This window comes from Pseudorca crassidens, chromosome 2 (assembly GCF_039906515.1).
Source record: "Pseudorca crassidens isolate mPseCra1 chromosome 2, mPseCra1.hap1, whole genome shotgun sequence".
Classification (NCBI taxonomy): Eukaryota; Metazoa; Chordata; class Mammalia; order Artiodactyla; family Delphinidae; genus Pseudorca; species Pseudorca crassidens.
Window position 1 is genome coordinate 47357451 of NC_090297.1, and position 25006 is coordinate 47382456.

Sequence of the window (25006 nt, forward strand, 5' to 3'; positions counted from 1 at the left end):
CTTATCACACTACCGTAATTACTTGTCTCTCCTCCTAGACCTACATCTGGCAGAGCTCTTTTCATTCATGTCATTGGTGTAGATAAGTGGTATACACAGGCTTTGGCCCTTGGTAGATCTCAGAAAAACCACCATCAGATAGGACAGAGTCCTCCAAATGACATCTCTCATAGCTTCCTGTATTCTTTCTTCCTAACGCTCTTCTTACTTACCTATTTGTGTGATCATTTGATTTTTTTGCATTCTTCTGTAGCCCATAATTCCCTCGAAGCTGAGACCCTGTCCCTTTTATCCACTGTCCTACCTCATGTGTTTACCAGTGCCTGGTACAGAGTACTTAATTAGTATTAATCAACAAATAACTGAAATATTTAGATCTGAATCCCAGAGCTGCACCATACCATGGCACAGGCCCCACCTTTCCTTAAGTGCCCATGAAATGGCGTTCTCCCTCCTTGAGACTAGTTTAACTCACCAAGTGTTATTGGAAAGGTATAATGGGAAGACAGGGAGACAAGCAGTACGGAATGACCTGATTTGGTCTCCCCGGCTCCCCCACTAACTTGCTGTGTACCCCCCTCCTCCTGCCAGGAAGTTATTTTGTCTATCTGGAACTTTGTTCCCCTAGATTTGAAGGAAAAACTTTGGACTCTGGCCTTAAGAATCTCCCTCGCTGCATTGTGGGGTCCAAAGTTACAACTCCACTTACAGGAAAATGCTGAGTTAGGACAGGGACCTGAGTGAGGCTTGTGTAGCAGTGAAGAGCAGGCTGACCTTGGTGGCAGAAAGGAAGCCACAAGTCACATGGGTTTATTCCCAGGCCCTGAAATCAAATGGGAGTTTGCCTGGCTGCATTTTAAAATTGCTTGAGACCAATGATTCCCTCTTTCCTTCCATTTTCTCTTTTGACTAGGAATGTCTATAACTGTTATTCTATGCCTGTCCCATCATAGAATTTTGGGAGCAGATAACTTATTTCTTAAGTTTCACGGATTCATAGATGGAGAGGAATTGTGCCTCAGGATGGATTAAACCCAGAACCTCATCCTTACCTTATTTAGAGGATGTAGTTTGATAATGAGATTTGAGATTTTGAATTGATGCTATAATGTGTTGAGACTTTGGTGAATGTTGGGATAGGGTGAATATACTTTGCATGTGGGCTGGATGTGAATCTTTGGCGGCCACAGGTAGGCAGAATAATGGTCCCCTCAAAGATGCCCATGTCCTAATCCCCAGAACCTGTAAATATGTTATGTGACATGGCAAAAGGGGAATTAAGGTAGCAGATGGAATTAAGGTTGCTAACCAGCTGACTGCAACCTCCAGGAAACGGAGCCCCTGAAGACTCCAGAACGAGAAGATAGTACATTTGTGCTGTTTTAAGCCACAAGTTGGTGGTAATTTGTGACAGCAGCAAAATAGGAAATGAATCCAAGCTCTGGCCTGCAGTTTACTCCTCTACGACCTTAAACATCATCTTTGCATTCCTTAGCCGTCCTTATTTCTCAAAATAAGAACTGCTAGAAGGATCAAAAGCGACAAATAGGCCACAGCGCCTGGCACGCAGGTGCTTAAACAATGTGAGTGAACGTCCAGCTTCTTCCAGGCTGGGGAGACACAGGGAAGGAAAGCAGGGGGCAAATACCATTCTTAGCGGTGCAGCCTCCTTCCTTTGATGTCGCCGGCTGGGTAAAGGACTCCCTTTGTCACCTCCCGAAGCACACCTTATCTACAGCCTGCTCCTTATCTGCTTTCGGGGACCCACAGCTCCCCCTGCCCCAAGGAAACCCCCCTTTTGAATACAAAAGCTCTTTAGAAGACCCTGAGAGGAGAGCAGGACCGGAGCTCTCTCTGTTCACTCTGCAAACAGGCTCTCAGAGATGAAAGAGCTTGGGGCATCCCTGTCGACAGTACCATGGCCACCATATTTTCCATTGAGAGAATCCCACGGTGATGCCCTGAGGGGAGGCGAGGCCCCTCGAGGAGCACAGCCTTCAAGTCCCCCTCCTCCCACCCACCCAAGACCAACCCCCTCAATCATTCCGAGCTTCCAACTCCCTCCTTAGTTGTTATGAGCTTTTATTTAAAAAGCACCTTTAATACAAGTATAGTTTCGCAGATACAAGTTTTCACTTTGTATTCTACAAAAGTCTTTGAATATTATTCTCTTTACAAAATGGAACCTTACAAAAATACTGACAATTTAATGTTTTTATACAGTTTTCTCTAGTTGCAGTTATTTCTTTCATTGTAAAAACAATGTCTAGCACAGAACTACAATATTTTAGTTGATATTAAAAAAAAATGAACTCCATGCTTTTGTAAGCAGCTAATGTAAATAACACAGGTCGAGACACAGTTTATAGTCATAGTGGATATAGCTAAAATTGTTTCAGAAATAATATTTTACATAGTTAACTTTTAATGTTTTATACATTATTTATATAATATTTATATATAAAAATCATAGCTTGCTATAAGTTGAAATGAAAGGACGGCTTCTGTTGTAAGGATGTGCATGTGGTTGACCCATGTGGTTACATTTAGCCCTTTGAAAGGTTTGCATCCGAGATCTGAAAGCATTTCTTCCTTCCTCCTTTCCTCAAAGGTTCAGTAGAAGCGGTCCCTGTCTGCTGCCTCGAGTGGGACCTTGCTTGGAAGGACACTTACGGAGAGAGGATGAGGAAACTCTACGGAGATTTAACCCACGTGTTCTGCCCAGCAGAACCTACCAAGAACTGCCCTAGAGATCAACCCCAAGACAATAGTGCTTTACACAGCTTAGCAAGAGCGGCTCCCCCGGAGACCCCCACTTTATCTGGAAGGGCAGCCTCTGGGATGTGAGACTGTCTGCTACTCTGGCTCATTCAGACTTTGAGTAGCCAAAGGGTTGCTTCACTCTTCATTCTGCCCCCTCCACTCCTTCATCTCTTGCATGGAAGGCTGCTTTCCATCAGCTGATGGCAGACCACATCTTTGCTCGTCTCCGGGCGCTCCCAGGCAATCCCGGTGGGCACCCAGCAAGGGTTTCCAGGAAGAAAGCAGTAACCGAAGCTAACCATCACTACTTGAGCGTGGCAGTGCCCCGGTGTTTGATGTACACGACATCAGCATCCTGTAATTTACGTCTCAGCATCACAGGCCGGTGCATCAAGAGAAGACACGGGAGGGCCTGTGCCCTCGAGCGCTTCTGAAATTGTGCTATTTGTGAAATTCACTCATCCACAAAGAGTCACCTAATCGCTAAAGTGAGGGACCGCGGTTGCTGGCCTACTGGGCTGAGGAAGTGAGTGATAAGGCTTCACAACTGGGAATTTGGATTCAGGATCTGATCGCTTGACTGAGCAAACGTGCTCACTTCTTAGAGTTAAAAACAAAAACAAACAAACAAATAAGATTCCCGAACCAAAGTCACAGTGGAGAATCGAGTGGTGTGGACAGAGAGACACAACAGGGGAGCGCCCCATGGCTATTTTCTTGATTCAGTGCTATTTCTGGCGTCGTGTGCTACAAGGTGAATTTGAGCTTTTCCAACAGGCCTGGGATTCCTCAGGTCACACAGGTGACCGGCAGGCTCTACTCAAATCATCTTAGTGTTTGTTCCGGAACAAGCCCGTGTTCACTAGAACATGAACACTTAAACCAACTGCACATCCAGGATTCCCGCACTTGCTGTTAGTTTGCTGTTGTTTCCATATAGGTGAACACTACCTATTTTGGAAGGCCACAAGGTAAGACTTTTTTTTTCCTTTTTAAAAATCAGTCGGGCAAAAAGTTTTTCCCTACATTCTACTGTCTGATGAGATAGGAGAGCAGCAAAAACTTGCTGTCAGCAGTCATTTTCCAAAAACAGCTCAGGAGGTGGGTAGTACCTACACCATGTTGTGGTGATTGTTCCTGTCGATAATGTCCACAGGTGAAAGGATGTCCTTCCTGATAGCAGGAGGAGGCAGGGAGAGTGTCGTCTTGGTCTTGAAGAGGTCAGACACGAAGAAAACCTAGAAGCACAAAATCAGAGATTCCAATCAGTCACTGACATCTGAGCCTTGGGGAGAGGCAAAGGCAAAGGCAAAGGGAAGACCATAGGAGCATAGACTTTAGAGAAAGGCGCCTCCAAACTGTAGATCTTTGAATACGGAAGGACCAAGGAGACCACAGAGTCCAAGTCTTCTTGTACAGAGAGGAAAACGGAGGCCCAGAGAAAGGCAGTGACACGCCCGACGTTGCACAGCCATGGCAGGGGCAGCCCGCACTTCCGTGGGCTCTCAGTCCAGTGCCCCCTGTGTGCAAGCCCCACTTCCTTATTTCTCAAGGTAAATGAGTAGCAGTGAAAGATAAGTTCTCACACAAAGGAAGCAAGTCATAATTAGTCACCGTCATTAGTCCGTGATACTTTCCCTTTCCTCACAAAGGAATCTAGGGTGTAACCAAAAGAGATCAGCCAGTACGAATTCCTATCGGCAGGCGCTGGAGCAAGGAAGCCGTTGCTATCACCTTTTCCTGAAAGCCCAGTGATGTCAACAATTTGATGGGGGTCGAGAAGCCAGGGTCTCCTGACTGAAGGAGTCAGCAACTAACCCGGTGGAAAGGTCAACAAAAATTCTCCTATCGCTTATTCCCAACCTCCTTCCTCCTCCTGAGCATGTGCCCTCACGGAGTCGTTCTTAGAATCGCTGAGAAACCTTTACTTGAACGCTTACCCACAAGGGTATAAGGATGGCTCGGGCAGAGTTCCGGTCTCAATTAGCTTATGATGAAAGATTCAAGAACTTGCTAAGTTACCAGAGTAAGAAAAATTTATGCTTTGTATTAGGTGGCAAAATAAATACACAGATATCCATTTGAGCCATTAAGCAACAGGCGTTTGTACTAAGTAGCCATAAGAGGCAGCTGTCAGTCATGTAATTTAATAGGAAACATATGGCTGAGTTTAGCCACTAGTGTTTTAGTGGCTAAAACACTTCAAAGGTCCTATGGCTAACGGCTCTCTGGATGGAAGAGTCTGTCCTGCAGATGGTCACGTGCTCACTAATAATGACGGCCCTGTGACTTCATTCAGGGCCCATTATAGGCAAGAAAATGAAGTTCTTAATAAGACTGCACCAATACCAAGGCTCTGCAGCCAGGGCCTGGCCACAGAAGTGACTTGGATCCTTTGCTGAACCAATTTCCACAGTGTTCTCTCTGTAGCGATACAGCCATCAGCAAAGTGCAATCAAAATCACAGCAAGACACAGGTGATGCTGGTCACCCCAGGAGCATGGGGTGACTAGAAGGCAAATGGGAAGCGGAGGCTTATTTACTGGCCACCATAAAATCCTTTGTATTGTATGTTTTGAATTTTTGTACCCATTATATATATATTACTTAAACATTTCACTACTAGTTTTTGGTTAAAAAAATATATATATGTATATATATATACAGAAAGAAGGCTAGGCGATTTCTATCCTACAGCAAGAAAGTGAAATATTAGCCAAGAAATGGAACATTTTAAGACATTTGCAGCCTGAGTGCTATTGAATGTACCATTTTGCAAAGGAAAAAATTAAGCCTTTTGTCTCTTTCTTTTCTAAGGAGGTGTGAACAGTGAGAACCGTGGCACAGAAAGGTTCGTCTCGTAGCCAGGGCCAGCTTGAGAACCAGGAGAGAAAAGGTTTGTACCCAACCCTGCCAGGAGGCCCTAGGCTCCCCCTGCACGGGAACCCTTTACAAACAGGTGGGGAAGGGGGGTTTCAGTTGCCCCCAGTATAAGGAAATCTGAACAAACATGATTAAAGTTATAGGAGATCATTAAACTTTTCAACTCTTCTCTGACAGGTGGAGAGCCCATGTCCTCATCTCTACCTGGAAATTACCTTCCCCTTCCTCCTTCACTTTGTCCCCGAGGAAGAGATTTCGGTCAGTCTCTCCATCGCTGGCTCTGAACTCCACTTTCTCCAGCCTAGCAGCGAGCGCCACCAAATAAGGGTTCTTACGAATCTCATTCCTTAGAGATCTTTCTCCCAGCCTGTGTGCCATGTGCTGAGGGCAAAGACGGCAGGGGACACCCTCACACAAACATCCCTCCCTTCAAGATCCCGATACCACCTCCATCTACTGGCTGACTTCCCAATTTAATTTCCTGAGCTCATATCCACTACATGTTAAGAGTTTCCGTTTCCGAACTGCAAGATAGGAATGAAATGAAGGTTAAAGGCAAGAATGTACTTGATAAGAACTAAACCTGCATCTGGCACATAGTTCAATAAAGGCGTTCCTTGTGTGGGTACCAAGGTCGTGTCTGGGCCTAGAGTAAGCCACGTCCTCTCGTGTCTCCAAAACTTTGCCCATCAGTCTTTCTTCCTAATGAGAGGCTTCCTGAGGATGCAGCCCAGCCCTAATCATCCCACATCACCCACAGGCCTTTGCATTGAGCCTTGCACACACCAGGAGCTTATAAAATGTTTGCTGTTGAATTCCTCCACTTCTTTCCACTGGAAGCAAGCACTCTGGCCTTGGATCTTATCGGCAACGGAGAACGCCTACGGATGTCAGGGGGACCACACCCTCCCACGCCACATGCACACACCCCAGCGGCAAGATAAAAAATGGAGTCGGGTCCAGCAGGATCCCCCCTTAAGCTGTATTTTGCCTTCAGCGTGGCCTGAGGTTACGCAAACACTTTTTGGGGGATCATGAAACACGATCCCGTCAAGACTCAAACAGGGCTCCTTCTTCATGCTTGAACAGCAGAATACAAAAAGGACTAGGAAAGGCCAGTTCTATTTCCTGCAGAAGATGATTTCCACCTGGAAAGAAAACCCAGCGGCCCAGGCTGGGAAGGGTCTACATGAATTAGGTGGCTACCCCAGGTCTGAGGGACAAAGCCACTCCCAGCCCACAGCCCCACTGCACAGACCTCCTCTGTGGTGTGAAAGAGCCGATCAGACGACAGTCTTGGCAAACTTGAAATCTAGGCGCGAAGCACCAGGGAGAGTTTTAAGTTCTCCTACCCTGAGCATATGCTTTCAATTCCATTTATCTTCTCCTCTACCTTCACAGATTGCTTTTTTGAAAAGTGCAATCAGTAAACACTTATTGAACATCTGCTCCGTGCCAAAGCCCTGAGATGATAAATATACAGAAGAGAGAGAGTTCTTTGCCCTCCAGGAGCTCACAGGGCAATGAGGGAGAGATCCGGGTAAATAGAGCAGTTACAATAGTGTTCTGAGGATTATGACACAGGGAAGCCAGGGTGTTAAAGCAACACAGAGAATGTGGCATCTAACCCAGGCTGAAGTGGAGGGGAGAGGACCTTAGAAGGCTTCCCCCAAAGGAGGTATATTTGAGCTTAGCTTTGAAGGATAAGTAGGAGTAAGCCAGGTGGTGAATGCCAGGAATGTTATTCTAGGCAAAGGGAGTAGCGCGTGCAAAGGCACAGGAGTGAGGGAGCCCAGCTCGTTCAGGGGCCGCAGGAAGCTCAGTATAGGGAGGGCTGAGCGGTCAGTGAGGCTGGAGGGGGAGCCAGATACTGAGAAGGGGTCTGGCACAGCCCGAGGAGCCACTGTCAAGGCTGAAACAGGGAAGCAGCACGTTGGGAAGACTTGCATTAAGATCATTGATTACCTAAGCAGGAGAAGGCGTCAGAAAGGGAGCCGAGGGCCCGAAGGCAGGGGTCCCGGTCAGGACACAGTTGCAGAATCTAGGAGAGGATGAGTCCTGTAAGATCACCATGCAGTGAAGACAAAGAAGAGATGGGTTTTTGAAACGTTGAGGACACAACTGCCGTTGATGGAGGTGGCATGTATGTGTGCAGGGGGACATAATGCTTTTATTTCTAGTTTTGTTTTTAACTCTAGAAACCTCTCACTTGTTCCCAACGAAACTCTTCAAGTTTGGGTAACTACGCTAGGGGAAAAATGACAGCTCTGCTTTCCTCTGTCTTCTAAAATTCTGGCTCCCTCAAATATTTGCTTGGGAAAGTGGTTCTGACCTTCTCCCGAGTCAGAAAGGCAAGCTTTTCTGTGATCTGAGGGCGTAGTAATCTGATTCAGACAAGCACTCAAGACAATGAAGCCCTTCCACCGAGAGCAAACACACAAACAGGGCAACTCCTGGCTGGAGGAATCCTGTTGGCGGTAATGAGATGAGACATGTACAGGAGTCTCCTTCTAAATGGCAACTCTTGTTACTGTGCCATTGGGTCACCACCTCCCACTCTCCATGTAGCACTGATGACAGGCTTTGCTCTTGGTAGTGGGACAGACTTGTCTTTAAATCCAAGTTTTGCCATTTTCAGCAAAATACCTGAATGAGGGATACAATGCCTACCTCAGAGGTTTACTCAAAGGATTATATGATGTCACAAAATGAGCAAGTGGGGCTTGTTAATAAACAGAGCAATGATCACTGGCTTGCGTGTTCAGTGCCTACCCACATCAAGTCACGTCTCTTCCCCTGCCCCTTGGGTGGAAAGAAAAGAAACAAGAGAAGGAACCAGAAACAAGGAAAATTAGAGAGGGGAAAATTGAAATGATTGAGAATATGGACGAATAGGTGAAAGCCTGTATAGATTCAAGCCAGACATAAAGACCATATGAGATGGGAGTTTTCCACAGGGCAGATAGGATATGCTCTCAAAGTCCAATAATTTCTGGGGCTATTTTGGGGAATGAGTCAGCACAATCAAAAAGGAAGATGCTTCCAATGCCTCGTTACCAGCATTCACCAGCTCTGGAGATGCCCAAAGCACACAGCCCAGCCTGGCCTAGGTGCTGCCTGCCTGGAGCTCACCAAGAACCACTGGCCAGAAACAAAAAGTCTCGTCTGCAGCCAGGTTTCCACTCCCATTGCTGCAAATTGCTGAGTCAGCAAGCCCTGAGTGTCATTTTTTTAAGGGCAGATTATGACAACAAAATTGTCCTTTAAATATTTCTGGAGTCCCTGAGTGTTTCAAGTCCTGAGAGTGCATAAGAGAACTCCTTGAAGACAGGCACCACAGCCTTATATATTGAAATTTTTATAAGCCCTCATTGAGCTTAGATGCCAACACAGAGCACATAAACTTAAGAGTGGAAGAATTTTGGAATCTCAGAATCAGAAGAAAACCGAGCTGTCTATTCCAATGTTTCTCAAAGTATAATCTTCAGATCGTCTATTTCCGAATCAGCAGGGTGCTTCTTGAAAAAGCGGATTCCTGGGCCCACCCAGACCTACTAGAAGTGTGGCCTAGAATCTGCATTGAACAAACACTAGTGGTGTTTGTTATGTAGACTCGAGTGAGGAGAGCCATCAGTGGACAGTCCATGGAGATGAACAGACGGGCTCAAGCCATAGACCTGCCACTCACTGGCTGTGTGTCTTAGACATCTTGTAATCTCTCTGAGAGCAGCTTCCTTATCTATACACTGGGCTCCATGAGCCCTTCCTTAAGCTGCTCGAATCTGCTCTTTGGTACCCACGCTGAACTTTTAATGAACTTCTGTCTTCGCGTGAGGCCTACAGGCTCGAGTGCAGACATAATGCTATAAATGCTATGTCATGCTTCCCCTTTAGACAATGAGATACTCAAGCGAATGAACCGTGCTCAGAGCCCAGCAAGCGTAGCCTCAATACATCTAGTCCACCCCACTGTGAGGACAGAAACCATGGGCTGCCCCTGTTGCATACACCCTGATGCCCTGGTCTTGGGATATCCTTTGGGCATCCTGCTCTACCGTAATAAACAATCTCATTGATGAAGGAATAATTTTTCTTTGCCTTGGGTTTCAGCTCACTCTCATGCCCTACGTATAATAAGTGCCGTCTAAAGAAAAGTCATCTTTGGCAGCCCTGTCTTTTGACTAAATGGGAGTTACTTGATTGCAATAATTATTTTTTGACCTCAGTAGAGGCCTTTCAGTGATTTTCTGGCACGGGAGCTTGTCAGTGTCCATACTGAGTAATTTCCTGGTATATCTGAAAGGGCACTTGATGAGGTAGAAAGAGTCACACGAGGAGTCAGGCAGCAGGATCTAGTCCCCAAATTGCTACTGCTCTATGACCCTGGCCAAGTCACACTCTCGTCTAGACTTGCATTTGTGCAAAATGAAGAGGTTTATGGTTTCAGAGGATGGGTCTGCCCTGCATTTGTGTGCTACCATTATTTAAAAATCTACCTTCTCACAGTTTCTGTAAGACTTAAATGGGAGAATTCACATGAAAACGCTTCATACCTGTAAAGAGCTCTTCAAATCCTCCCTCAGTTACCATCATTCATGACCATCACTGCTACTGAGGGTCACGAAGGGAGCTGGTCCCGTAAAAAGAAGGAGGGTTTGGGGCAGCAGAGGAAAGTCGCGGGCAATTGTGGAGGAGAACAGGCGTCTGAGCCCTGAAAGGAGCCTCACAGGAAGGCACTTCTTGGCTAATACAAAGGAGGGTTTCTGGTAAGGAGGACCCAGAGGGCTGACGGCGGTCACTAAGATGCTAGATCCAGTATCAGCTAGAGTTCAGGAACACGGTACCCAAGAATAACAGAGGCTAGAGGAAGGCAGGCGCCTACTTCTAGAAATCCCACCTTTTGAAGCTGAAAGGGTAAAGAGAGCTACTACTATTGACTTCCCCCCAATATTCCACAAGTTCCATCATTCGGAACTTTTTAGGGTCACAAGACATACCATGTTCCCATCCATCTCCATGTCTTTGTGTTATTCCTTCTGCATGAAATGCCCTTCCTTATCTTTTGTATCTCAGAAAATATCCATTCATTGCTCGAGACTCTCCTCCTCCAGGAATTCTTCTAGTCTTCCAGCACCCTCAAGAAGAATGAGCTCTCCCCTCTCTCAAGCCCCCACTGTCCCCAGGACAGGATCCCATCCTAATGGCTGTGCCCTTCTACTGCACTTGTGTGTTTACGTGCCTGTCCCCAATAGCCCAGTGTTTTTCAAACTGCATGTCACAAGTCATTAGTAAGTTTAAAATCAATTTACTGGGCGGTTACTACCAGCATTCTTAAGGGTTAAATTTAAAATGTTAGAACGTATCACATACAGTAAGCATAAGTCTTATTTTGTGAAATATTTTAGTTATGTGTGGGTACCTCTATTGGGTTATAATGTATTTCTTATTATGGATCATGGCTGGGAAACTACTGCACTCTAAGCTCTTTAAGGACCAATTCTTTCCAGCTGTGAATATTTAAAACAAGGCACCATACTTAACACGCAAAACACATCTGATCAATGCGTTTCATGTGTCAAGCATGAGGCACCGTTAATTCACTGAATCCTCAATCCAAAGATCAGGTGATGTTAAGACGTATCATCCCCACATCGCGGGGTGGGAAAAGGCAGCTGAGAGGAAGTGACTTGCCCAATATGCCTAAGTGGCAGGAATACAACTCCCCCTCCTGAGTCTCTGCCTCATCATCTACCCCATTCATCTCAGCAGGGGAATGAGAAAGGAGATTTTAGAAGAACTGTGCAAATTGTCATTATCTATTGGGGGGCAAAGCTTACCCCTGCCTCTGCTTCCTTCTCTCTCCCACACCCAGGGGTTCCTGGCACCCCTGCCCACCTGAGAGTAGAGGCCCAGGATGACAAGGTCAGCCCCAGGGCTTCTGGGCAAAGAGCTAGGCTTTTGCAGGGCAAGAAATGATTCGGGAGGTCATTTCATCCATTCCCCTGTGCCCAGGCAGTAGTGGAATGAATCCAGTGGAAATAGATGGGAATCTCCTGTTACAGAAGATCTCACAAATTCAGGGCATAGACTACACGTGTTTGGAGTTTACTAGTTTAATCCTTTGAGATAGGATCAAGAGAGCCGAGATCTGGTTCTTACTCCGCCACCATGAGTCCTTGGGTGTGTCCCATCCTCTCTCTGTGCCCCATTTTCCCCTTGGGGGGCTGTCATCACTGAACCCTTCTTCCATTCACATTCTCACTTGTCCTTTCTCCCAGGGTCACCTAACTGCGGCAGAGACAAAGAACATCCTCGCCCTTCCCTACATCCTGGAGGAAGATAGCAGCACACAAAAGAGCAACTGCTGGCTGAGCCACACACCCTGCAAGAGGAAAACCAGGAAAGACTCTGCTGCATGTTTATGAAATTCACGAGCAGCTGCTTCCTCTGCTGCACCCACAGCAATGGCGGCCTGGCCCTGCCCTGACCCCTCCCAGGGCCCCACAATTTGCCATCTGTTGGAGGGTCAGGGAGGAGGTGGACAGATAGTCAAGTTGTCACCAGATAGGAAATGAACTGAGGTCTGTCGCTTCGTCCAGGTCCCTGGGTTACGCCAGGGGTGGGAATGGTGAGCCCAGCTGTAGAGTTCACATCTTGGGAGGGGTGGCTCTGTGTGTGTGTGTGTGTGTGTGTGTGTGTGTGTGAGCATGTGCCTGTGTTTGCCTTGGCCTGTCTGTGTATCTGTGATTCTGAGTGCAGGTGACGGAAAGAGGATGGATGCCTGTGTCTGGGTACGACTGGGTCTGTCCCCGTGCCTCTGTCCTGTGCACCTCCGTCCACATGTGTGAAGATGTACATCAGTGTGCCTGCCCTTCTGCCCCTGTGTGTCCGTGTCTCTGTGTTGAGTTCACAACACTGTAGGTTTTTTTTCTGTGTTGGCTGCCATTGCCCTCCTCCTCTGGAAAGCGTTCAGCTAGTAAGCAGTGAGGGAGGGGACCAAACCCTCTCCTGTTTGGCGTGTGATTTTTGTCTAGACACGTCTTTTTGCTGTGACAGGACTTACTCTCAACAGACCCGGGTAAAAGTGCTTGGCTGTCATGGCCTGTTGCCCAAGGCTCTGCAGTGGCTGAGCCAACATTCTGTAGTGATGCACTGTACCCCCTGGGGACTTAAAGACATGTCATGATCCCCAAATAGAGGCCACCTAGGCATTGCAATGGAGACGGTTCCATCTGAGAAGGCAGGTCCAGCTCAGTTACTACAAAGTCCAAAGTCGGCTGTGCCTCGGAATCTCTGTGGGAGAAGGTCATGGAGCTAAGGGCCTCCAAGATCAATTCAGATGAGGAAACTAGGCTCAAGAGGAAGTGTCTTGCCTGGGGTCACAGGCTAATTCATCACTCATTCTTCAGCCAGTGCTTATCAAGTAGCTATTGTGTGTCAGCCACTGTATCAGGCACTGATAATGAACAACGAGAGGGTTAAGCCATGGATTCTGCTCTTAAGGCACCCATAGTCTAGTTGGGGAGACAGACATTTGAACAATTACGACAGAACCAGGTTGAATGTCACAGCAGGAAAAACATGCAAAGGACTGTGGGAGCATTGGAAGACAGTTAGGCAATCTGTCGTCAGAAAAGACAGAAGAGAAGGTATGCTAGACTAAACAACAGCCCCCCAAAGATGGCCACGTCCTAATCCCCAGGACCTGTGAATATGTTACCTTACATGGCAAAATGGACTTTGCAGATGTGATTAAGTTAAAGATTTCGAGAAGGGGAGAGCATCCTGGATCACCCAGGTGGGCCCAATGTAATCACAGGGGTCCTCGTAAGAGGGAGGCAGGAGAGTCAGAATCACAGAAGATGTGAAGATGTAAGCAGAGGTCAGAGAGAACGAAAGAGAGATGAAGATGCTACGCTGCTGGTTTTGAAGACGGGGGAAGGGGCCACAAGCCAAAGAATGCCGGCAGCCTCTGGAAGCTGGAAACGTCAAAGAAACAGATTCTCCCTAGAGCCTCCGGAAGGAATGCAGCCCTACCAACACCTTGATTTTAGCCCGTTGAGACCCATTTTGGAATTCAGAACTCAAGAACTCTAAGAAAATTAATTTGTGTCATTTTAAGCCACTAAGTTTGTAGTAATCTGTCAGAGCAGCAACATGGGGAACTAACACAGGTTTCATCAGAGATGGGGTGAAACTGGAACTGTGTGCTCCATCAAAAGGGGACAGCTGTCTAAGATAAGAGCTCAGGGTGTTGAAAAATCTTGATAAGTTTCATGTGCCTGGAGGTGAAGGGACGTGAGATGGGCAGGAGATGAGGTCTTATAAGAAGAGTCTGGGGTCTTCAGACCTGTCTCTGCTGGACCGCCCTGGGGTCGACCCTCTACCCTCTCCTTGTTACTTCATCCTCCTTAGTCCCTGTTTTCTCATCTTTTTAGTGAGGACAGTGATGGGTATAGGGTTCAAAATAGGATCTTTGGGGGACTGGAGATGGTCTATGTAAAGTGCTTAACATAGTGGCTGGCATGTGAGCTCTCAGTGCATGTCAGCAAATATGATTTCCCTGTTGACGGGGGTCCATCGAAGCTTGGCTCAGGAGGTTACCAGGCACAGTGGGAAATGGCTTCTGGGTTCCTTGACCTCTGTGCGATGGCCTTGTACCTCACTGGGCTGCCTTTTCTTGGTCCTCCTAGCCAAGCTCAGGTAATGTCCCTGTGTTAAGATCCATTCATATCAGCCCCATTCACGGGTGAGAAGAGAACTCGGCTTTGCCTGGTATGTGCCAGGACAGCCTTGATTCTTGGGGGCAAGTTCTGCTTTGAGACACAGCAGAGCAGAGACCACAGGCTCCTGCCTAGGCTGCAAGCTACCCGGTACAACTCTGGAAAAGCACCCGATAAAGCTGCAAAACCCGTGAGGCAGATGCCCTTCAGCCACCTCACGGTCCCCTCCTCCAGCACGTGGTGTCCTCAGATGGCCTCTTGGTTCCCCAGACCCGTCTCTGGCTCAACTCAGGGTCTTGATCCTTATACTTCCTTTGATGGGAAGTGACCCACTGCCTTCTCTTCCCCGAGCTGAGCTTCCTCAAGCTCCTAGGCTGACTCCAGTGTCTTGCCCTGGCCTCTCAGGTGGCTTAGATGAAACGGCTCCCTCAGCGCTGGAGTGCTGAGCCAGCCAGGACCCTGAGCTTCCATGACCAGGCCGGAAGTCAGGCACTGGGAGAAAAATGATAAATGTCAAGTCCCTACCCTCATGTGTTCACAGCTAAGTGGGACAGGGAAAGATGTTTGTAATCCTTTTCTAAGCCATCCTGACACTGTAAAACAGGCTTTCCAACTGAAAGCAGCAACTGGATCAGCCCGAAGGGTTGGGAAGGCCCCTGACACCCTTAACTTTTGCTCTGTAAGCTGCTGCCTAGGCTGCTTATGCCTCGGGTGCCTCCTGCCGCCTCAGCTCCGGTGACCGTGCCCCCTTGCCAAGCACAGAGGGCAAAGCTTTGGAGTCAGTGATCATCCCGGGAGCCGCTGTCAACTAGCTCTGACCTCAGATGACTTGAGTCATCTCTCTGAGCCTCAGTGACCTCATCTGTAAAATGGCCGCGGTATACAACGGCTCCGTGTCCCTAAAAGGAGCCGATGAGTAAAGGACCCAGAGCGGAGCCAGCATAGAGTAGATGCTTGACAAACGCTAGGACCAAATTCCTATCCAGCGCTCCAGTGCACCCGAGCCAAACAGGATAAAAGTCAGACCCCTCATTTCCCTTCTCGAACATAAACCATGATCCTCCCGGACACTTCGTCTCATTGTGCGTAGAGAGTGCTCTATAAAAGAGGGGAAGGCTATGAAGGAACCCCCAACCTTTCAATTTTTTTAATTGGGGATTCGGGAGACTTTAATTAGGGCAGTGGCGCCGGGAAGGAAACACCACAGCAGGCCCCCGTGGGCTGACCTTCTGCCTAGAGCAAAGCTCAGAGGGCACGGTCAGCAAAGGGTTACCCTGTCGTGCAAACACCCATCCCCCACTGTCACTTCACATTAAAGGGCCAAGCTTCAGAGAACAAGCTCTCAGTGACAGCTGCTCTCATTAACGGTCTGCTCCCCCAATTTCTCTCCCTTCTAGCCTTGACTGAAAAGAAAAACGAAAGAAAGCAACGAATAAAGCCCTCAAAACAGCCAGTCCCTAGACTAGGGTTCCTGGGATGAGGCTGGCCGGCAGCTCAGATGCTGCTTTCTTTGTGGTGTCCACTCTGATCACCCCAACTCCCTGCCCCTCTTCTTGCCTCACCTGCCTGCCGAAGTGCCCTGGCCAGTCCCCGTGACAGTCCCTCGTTGTACTGTAGCTCCTGTGCTTGGCCTGGCTGTGAGCAACTAGACTGGGATTTTTTTGGAAGTAAGGGCTGTGCCTTCTCCGTCCCTCTGCCTTCAAGAGAATGTTCTCAAGAGTACTAGCTTTGTGTTGATTACACACGCATTCACTTACTCTGAGCTAGAATCTCTGAGAGGCCTTGGTGACAGAGGGAGAATAACATATATGTTAACTAGGGTCCCTGTCCCTGAGAAACGATTGAAAGGGAGACACACGTCCATAATTTCAACACAGGGTGACTAATGCAGGAAAGCAGGGAGGTTATTCCAGGGAGACATGGGGCTGCAGCCAGGCTGAAAAACCAGGAAAGGACCAGGGGCTGGCCTAGATCTCACTTCATGATTCTTACCGGGAATGAGCAAGGGTTAAACTAACAATACAAGCTGCATTTGTGGTACTCGAACACGGATTCCTGCTGGACCAGGGTGAGTGCCCCTGAGTAGGGCCCAGGAAGGCACAATGTCAGAGGAGGTGCTCAGTTGTGTTTGCTGAAAAAAAACCCTCAACATTTTAGCGTGAAATGTAATGTTGTACAGATTAAAAAAAAAAAAGTTTCTCTTTTTGACTCTTAAAAACAAAAACTTAGCAGGCAAAAAAAAAGCAGAGATTCCTGAAGAGATAGAGCCTCAGAGGTGGAATGCCTCATCCCCCCTCACTGGGAGTCAGGGAGGAAGTACGTGGAGGGGTAGGTCATTTGAGGCCGATCGGAATGTGGTCCATCCCAAGGCCATTCTCTAGGAAGCTCTGTGACTTGATTGTACAAAGCCCTCAGGCTAGGAGAGGGCTTAGCCTTCGCCATACTCCCACCTCCCCAGCCAACACCTAGTTTAGGGTCTGACCAAGTCCTGTAAAGGTCACAGTGGGAAGGGTAGATGTTTTCCAAGCAGCTGGGAAGTGCTTCTGAATAGCAAGTGATCACCAAAGCAGCATGTGAGAAACATATGAGTCAGACACTTAGACTCTTGACATGTGACCTGAGGCAAGTTTCTTCTCCTCTTGAACCCTGACTGCCCTCATGGATAGAGTGAGTGAGTAGAATAATATCTAAGACCTCTTGCTATTGCAACTATGAGCACGAACCTTCCGTATTTCTGGAGAAAAGGATTCACAGAATCTGTTGGATTAAAACTCCCAGGCTGGAAAGAAGCAGGAATTATCCTCATTTCACTGAAGGGCTCCTGGGGCAGGATGACTCCTCAGACGCCAAGCAGAGAAGAGGACTGAGCTCCCTGGCTTTGGTCACTGAGCTGGAAACATTTAACAAGCAAGCCATCCAGGGCCCTGCTTGTGTGCCGAGGACAAGAGGCTACTTACTATGCAGCAGGCCACCAGGGCTCCTTGAGCAAACCCCGCCAGGACATCACTGGGATGGTGCTTGTGGTCAGACACGCGGGACAGTCCTGTGTAAAAGGCCATCATGATCAGGGTGAACTGCAGGAGGGGCCGGAGCAGGCGGGCCCCTCGCCAAGTGAAGCGGGCCTGCAGGTACAGCTGGAGGGAGGAGACAAAATGAACAGACACTGAGTGACTGGCCGCTCCCCTGCATTCTAGCCCCAGGTTGACACACGTGACATTCCCACACATGGAACCATCTGGAAGAAAGAGCGTTCAACTTGGACTTGACCTCAAGCCCATGTTTTTAAACCTTGAGCCTTAGTTCCTCTACTAAACACTAAGAAAAATGGAGCTTTTCTAGGGAGGTAAGCTAATAAGAGCCAAGGAAAAGAATTCATGAGAATGGCCTTAGCACGCTGCCTGGCATGGACTAGACCCTCCAGAAACCTGAGTTTCCTTTTATCATCTTCTTGACTGAAACCAATTAAAGAATAGTAACTGGGGTTAGTAAAGGTTTCTTTTTTACAATTGATGACAACCCATTCAATGCACACGTGTGTTTTCCTGGAGATCACGGCTATACAATCCCTACACTACCTGCCTCTCAGGAGTGTCATGGAAACACAAGCATGATGATGGGGTGGGGGAGGGTGGTTCATTATGATAGTCGCAAGGGAATGCTTCTGCTTCAAAAGAAAGCAACTCTACCAAAGAACAAGCTTCTAAGTCACCACTTGGAACCAGGGATTTTGCATTAGAATATGAGGAAACACATAAACCAACCAGACAATGCCAGAGAGCTTTCAAAGAGAGGTTGACAGAGACTGGACTGGGTGGGGTAGAAGAGTAACCTGAAGAAAAATGGAAGAAAAAAACCAAAACGCCGCTCTGGCCGAGGCAAAGAAGTTGCAATGACGTCAGCTGGGCATTGTCCCTTGGAGTTATCTTGCTGCAGTTTCCGTTCTAACCTCTGGGCACAGCAGACTTCTCAGGTTCCTGTGGGAACTTGGGAAATGAGGGGGAAGACACAACGGGACGAGGGGAACTTCCGACTACAAATCAAAGCAAGGCACTGGGAGACCAGAGAGAGGGGAAGAGAGCAGAGGGGAGGGGCTGACAGCCTAAAGATAGACCTGGACAGTGGCAAGGGAGTGACTCTGCCCTTCCTGAGACAAATGGACACCTTCCTTTGGGTGGTCAGGATTGACAAGCCAGCAGTAAACCTGAGGAGATAGAAGAGTGGAAGATTCCAGAGTCACTCTTGCCCGCGTAGGAAGAACCTCTAGCACTGAAACCTCGACGACTTGGAAGACAACTGCAAAAAAAAACCCAGGCCTGGAAAACAGCAGGCAACTTTATAATCACTACGAAATTATATAAATGTATTGTTGGGAAATGTAAGAACAACAAATAAAAAATAATAAAGAGAATGCACTGATGATGTTGGCCACTAAACAAGTGATAAAAACCAATCGTTTTATAAAAAATACCCAGTTAAAAATCTAAAAGAAGAGATAAAATCATCATAATGGGGCCTTCCTGGTGGCGCAGCGGTTGAGAGTCCGCCTGCCGATGCAGGGGGCGTGAGTTCGTGCCCCGGTCCGGGAAGATCCCACGTGCCACGGAGCGGCTGGGCCCGTGAGCCATGGCCGCTGAGCCTGCGCGTCTGGAGCCTGTGCTCCGCAACGGGAGAGGCCACAACAGCGAGAGGCCCACATACCGCAAAAAAAAAAAAAAAAACCCCATCATAATGGCCAAGATGATGCTATAAATAGTTATTAGCTTACCAAGAACTGCATAGAGCCTTTATGAAGCCAAGGACATAAAGGACAATTTGAATAGATCGCTAGGATTTTTATTTATAAGAACACCCATTTATAAGAACCCTCAACTTATAAATTCAAAAGTTAATATGTAACCTTAATCAGATTCCTAGGAACATCCTAAAAAGCTTTGGAGAAAAAAAACCTTAAAAAATTATTCTAAAATTAACCTAAAAGGCCAAACCTGTGGAACTAGCCAATAAATAAATAAATAAATACACTCACACGCACACACACAGCTCAATAAATAAGCCAGGCACTGTGATGGGTGCTGGTGCTAAGGACACAGAAATGAGAAGTTATAATTCCTGCCCTACGAGCATCCAGTTGGAGGAACATATGAAAACATGTAAGTGCACTTATGGGCTTTACAGAAACTATGAAAGAAGTTGGGGGGACCAAGGTCAGTTACTAAGGGGAAGGTATACTTGACTTGAATCCTAAACACGAATAGGTATTTTCTAGGAGTTAAGGGGATAGTAGTGAGGGGGTGCGTATTCCAGGCAGAGCAAAGGCTTATAAGGCAGCAATCAGAGCGGCAGAGAACTTCTTGAAGTTCTGTAATAGCAGAAAAGGGGGTATGGGGCAGGGGATGGGGGAGGGGTGAAACACAGGGCTACAGAGGCAAGCACAGGCAGCTCATGAAGGGCACTGGAGGTCAAACTAATGAACGTGGCCTTTATTTAGTAGGTCAGTCTTTCCCAAACCATACTCCATGGAATACTAAGGGTCTTTTTAAAAAAGACTGGTAAATACTAAATGTTTATTTTCATCACTTACAAGACATGATTTTTACAGAGTATCTACCTAATGAATCACTATTGGGAAATGGTACTGTAAGCCATGGTGTAAAATGATTTTAAGCAAGGTACTCAGTACCAGAAAATAATCTGCAGGTCAAAGGCTACTCCCTCATTTCTGCTGAAATGACCCAACAAACAGCAGATTCTACAATCAAGAACCAAAGAAATCTCTTCCTTTTTGAGAGTGAGAATGATGTTGATAGCTCCAACTCAACCCGGTCTTTAAGACAATAGCAAGTTCAGGGAAGAAGGACTAGGCCATATGTAGTGTGACCACCATGGTCTGGCCTTCCTCCAGCCAGTCTTGGCCATGGACAGGGGCGGGGTGGGCAACGGAAAGGGCACAGGTTTTCACCAGAAAAACCTCATTGGGGAATTCCGTGGTGGTCCAGTGGTTAGGACTCCATGCTTTCACTGCTGAGGGTGTGGGTTGGATCCCTGGTCAGGGAACTAAGATCCCTCAAGCTGCGGGGTGCAGCCCAAAAATAAAAAAAAGAAAAACCTCATTGAGCCTCAGTTTTCGCCCATGTGAAATAAGTGTAACAACCACTGTTTCACAGGCTGTAGCACAGATTGGTGCTAAGCGCCTGGCACCACGTACTGCTCAAAAAACAGATGCTTTTATTCTCTAACCATGGTTTTTTTTCTCTGAATTTGGACCTAATAACCTCAAGGTTTTCTCATTTCCCTCAATTTAAAAATCTGCAGGTCCTCAAAAAATGACTTTTCAAAATCCTCCATCTCTCCCTGCCCCCTCCATGTAGACTTTAGGTCACGGGCCCTGGAGATCAGGGCGGGACAGAGGAAGGGTGGGTTTCCCAACCTGAACGAGGCACACATCTCCCCTTCCACTGACTCAGATACTGAAGGCTGGAGCTTAATATAAGAAAAAAGCAAATACATGAGAGGAACTTGAGGAGGGAGGAAGAGACTTGTCATCAGAATAGCTTCAGAAAGGGAGTGCTCAGGAATTAGAAAGAAGTGAGGGGCCATCTTGGGGGAAAGAATCCCTTCGGGAAGCTGTCAGGCATGGAATGAGTGGGCAGATGGAAGCTCGTGCCCCCAAATCCATCAGTAACTGACACATTTATTGAGAAATGTCTCAAGATCTCAGGGTGGATCCCGGTGTCTGTAGCAGGGGCACAGCAGTAGCAAAGTGAATTTTGGGGTGAGACAGCCCTGATTCCAGTCCCAGCTCTACCACTCACTAACTTCTCTAAGCCTCAGTCTCTTTCTCTGTGAAACCGGCAGGACAACATCTTCCTCTTAGGGTTGCCAGGGTCAAATGACACATCACAGGACCCTGCCTGGCATGAGACAGGGACTCAAGGCACTCTTTATAGAAATCGATGTCACCCTTTCTCTTTGATAGATGAGATTGACTCAATGACTTTGTTGATTTCACCAAAACAAGCGAATTACTAAAGAAAGCGATTGCACAATGACCTTTCACCCAAGGACTACTTTCGATTTGAAAAGTCAGCTGAAGGCAACAGGCTTTGAAGTTGACCAAAGGATCTGATAACACCCTCTGCCCTACCCCAATCTAAGTGCTGAACGGATTGGTTTTGCCAGTTGAAAGCCCAGTTCACAAGAGCCACTCACTCCAGGCCAGAGGCTCGGGCCTCCCCAGAATCAGTGAGTACATTCTGGAACGCCCTGCTCCCTTGGAAACCTGACCTGGGGATACTATGTAGGTCAGGAGGCTCCATTCATTCCCACTCCACAGGGGGCAGGTAACCCTTACTCAGGAGAGGGAGTCAAACCTTGTGGCCCCAAGGATGTAATGCCCTGTCCTAGAACAAACAGCAAGGAGCCTCTCCCAGAATCAAAGCTCGGGCAGGGGCTTCAGCGAAGTCCCAGGCACCCTGAAACGGGTGGTTAAGAAAGGGGTGAGCGCAGCTGGACAAAACCAGAAAGCCTAAATCAGCTTGACCTCTCCTGGGCATCTGCAGCCCTGAGGTCCTGTCCTCTCTGTCTTTAATTCCCCACCTGTGTGAAGGCCTCTGTGTTCAGAGAATCCACTTCCTGTGCGTCAGTGCGATGCCACAGAAAGTGCCTGACTTGCAAACAGAGCAACTGGATTTGAATCTTTTCTCTGCTACACACCAGCTGTCTGACCCTGGACAAGGCACTCTGCTTCTCTGGATTTCTGCTTTCCCATATGTCACATAAGGAGATTTGTTCACTTAAAAGAAAATGCTGTGAGCATCTATTCTGTTCAAAGCTGTGAAAGACACAGACATGAATAAAACAAGTTCCTTCACAAAAAAAAAGAATATAATCTTTCAGTCCCTTTCTGGGACTAAGATTTTTCTTCCAGTTGCTAAAATAAAACTGCTGATTGTAAATATGGAGTTTACAATAGAAAGGTGTATGTCTGTCCCCCCCCCCCGCCGCCCCCCGATGTATATGAAAGTCCTCGGCACACAGAACTCACTCCAGAAGTGGAGCTCTCTTCTTCCTGGTCTGAGCTTCAAAACTGGGATCCTGTGGAATTCTAACAAAACCTCCTTAGAAAGATCTGGCTGAGTTCAAGCCAGCTTGGGGCTGAACCAGCAAGTCAGACTGGGGTGAGTCTCACTGGTTCTTGCTAAGTCATTTGTGTTTCATTACACAATTTGCATACTGGTGAAACAGGTCTGTACTGTCCTCTGGCTTCATTTCCATTGCTCTTGGGAGCTCTCTGCTAAGAGTGAGAAGGAGGCTTTTGTCCTTCCTCTGTCCCTGCCCTCTTTCTTCCTGGAAGTCTGTCCAGATCGCTGACACCCACGGGAGAAACTTTCTCCCCTCTCCCATCTCCTCCATGGCTCAGGTTCACGTGCCTGGTGACTCTACGTGGTGCAGAACTGGGAAGTTATTCAACTACGTTCAGGACAAAGAGGAGTTTTTAGTTGACTTTTCTCCTCCTTTAGAAGGGAATCGGATCTTGTTTTCTGCCACTATCAGGGGGAGAAAAAGAAACTACTGGTTTGCTGAGCTCTTCGACAGCGAGCGAAGTGCTTTAAATTATATCCCCTGCAATTGTTACAACCATCCTGGTAGGCAGACACCATTGTGCCCATTTTACAGATGAAGAGAGCAAGGCCAAGAGAGGCCATGTCACCTGCTCAAGGTAACAATGGGCCATGATTTCCACTGAGTAAGATTTGCCTCTTTTAAGTCCATGCTCTAACCACAGAACCACCTGGCTTCCTTAGGGAATTAGTGCTTTGCATGTCAAGTATTGGTCTTTTGTATTGGACTTCTGTCTCTGGAGAAGCAATCTGAGGGGACTATACAGGCGTCATGGACTAAAGGACAACCCGAATGGGACATATGGAACTTCAGTCTCCTCTAATTCACCTGTCACACCCTTTTATAGCACGCACGTCTCAAACACAGGTGTATAGCTTTTGTAAGAGTTAGAATAGAAGAGTCTCTGACCTGATCTTAAGCTCAGGAGAGCCTGTAAACTGACTCAGAGCAGAGTTAATAACAGTCCTTTCCTCTGGGCTCCAATCCCTCAGTCCACCACTATCAGAGAACTTAGCCAACTGCTTTGCAACTATTTAAATATTTTTCAGGCTTTCCTCACAAAATGTGAGCTCTTTTGGTGTCCCCAGCTGCTCACACAAGGTCTGGCACAGAACAGGTACTCAGAAACTGCTGGATGGATGGATGGATGGATGGACGGATGAGGCAGGCAGGAAGAAGAGGAAAAACATCTGGTGCTGTGGTTTATCCCCCCTTGGAAACAACAACCTTGTTCCCGGAAGGGGTTTCACCAGACACTCCCAGGATCTGTGGGCATGTGTTGTGGGCCTACCAGACCCCACTGCTCCAGGATTCTAAACATGTTGAACAAAAGCTCAATGACTAACAACCAGAGGCCAGAGAACATGGCTATCAGAGCACAGCCACTTCCCTGGTACCCAACAAAGCCTCTGACACATCCACAGTATTCACGGGCACCACAGTGAAGAGTCCAAAGGCAAACAGTTCAGCAAAGAGGCAGCAAAGGCCTTCCCTACATCACACAGGCCCTCTGTGATCTATCAAGTCAGTGATGAGGAGATGAACAAAGTTCTGATTGGAATGGAAAAGGAGCACGGCCTGGGAGTGTCAAAAGACGCGGGATTCATCCATCCATCCATCCATCCATCCATCATCCATCCATCCATCCGTTCATTCGTTCATCACTCATTGCATACTTAAGTATCAGACACTGGGAAGTGAGAAACAGCAGTGAATCAAGAGACCAAAAACCTCTCCTTCATGAAGCTTATAATTTATCTGGTGGAGATACACAAAGAGTATGTCAGATGGTGAGAAACTGGGGGAGAAAATAAGGCTGCAAAGGGAGTTAGGGAGTATAGGAGGGGGCTTCCAGGAAAGGCTTCTCTGACAAAGTGTCCTGAGGAAGGGGAGGGGCAAGGCGCAGATTCCCAGGAGAGGAGCTCGGCAGGCCGAGAAAGGCCTCACTCGAACTTGCTGCTGCCTGGTCTGAGCTGCAGAAGGAGGAGCTGGGGCTGACGACCCCCAGGGTCTTCCCAGCTCTCATTGCACCCTCCACGCCCTGCTTCCTACCAGCCATCAAAGCCCTACTCAACTGAACACCTGCAGATCCCACACCACCATCCTCCTTTCCACCTGTGCACCTGGCAGTCCTTCCAACCCTCCCACCATCCCGTGACTACCTAAGAGAAGCCTTCCCCGGCTTCTGTTCCCCACTCCAGCTTAGCCAGGGTGCCACAATTCTGAGCTTCCATAATAACCTATACACCCCGGGCCCTCCTGTAGCATGGACAAGACTATCGTCACTGTCCACCTATTCCTCTAGACTGAACTCCCCAAGGGCCATGCCCATGCCTTGCCCATCGCTATATCCCCACCCCTGGCATGGGGCTTGGTGCATAATAGCCACTCACTAAATACATGCTGAATGATGAATGTTGAAAGCATAGGTGAGTTCCTTGAGGGCAGGGCCCAGGTCTGATTCATCTAGCAGCCCCAGAAGGCAGCAGCCTGCCTGGTACAACAGAGGTAACTCC

The 25006-nt window shown here is 47.7% G+C and overlaps 1 protein-coding gene across 1 annotated transcript in view; it reads right to left on the reverse strand.

Moving 5' to 3' along the window:
* Positions 1–2065: 2065 nt before the first annotated feature.
* Positions 2066–25006, reverse strand: part of PLPP3 (phospholipid phosphatase 3) — an 83355-nt gene continuing 60414 nt past the window's right edge. The window contains exons 5-6 of the mRNA XM_067726306.1: positions 17327–17503; positions 2066–4001 (exon numbers count right to left, since the gene is read on the reverse strand). Of these exons, the coding sequence (XP_067582407.1) occupies positions 3876–4001; positions 17327–17503 (303 nt within the window). The 3' untranslated portion in view covers positions 2066–3875. The remainder of the gene's footprint in view (positions 4002–17326; positions 17504–25006) is intronic.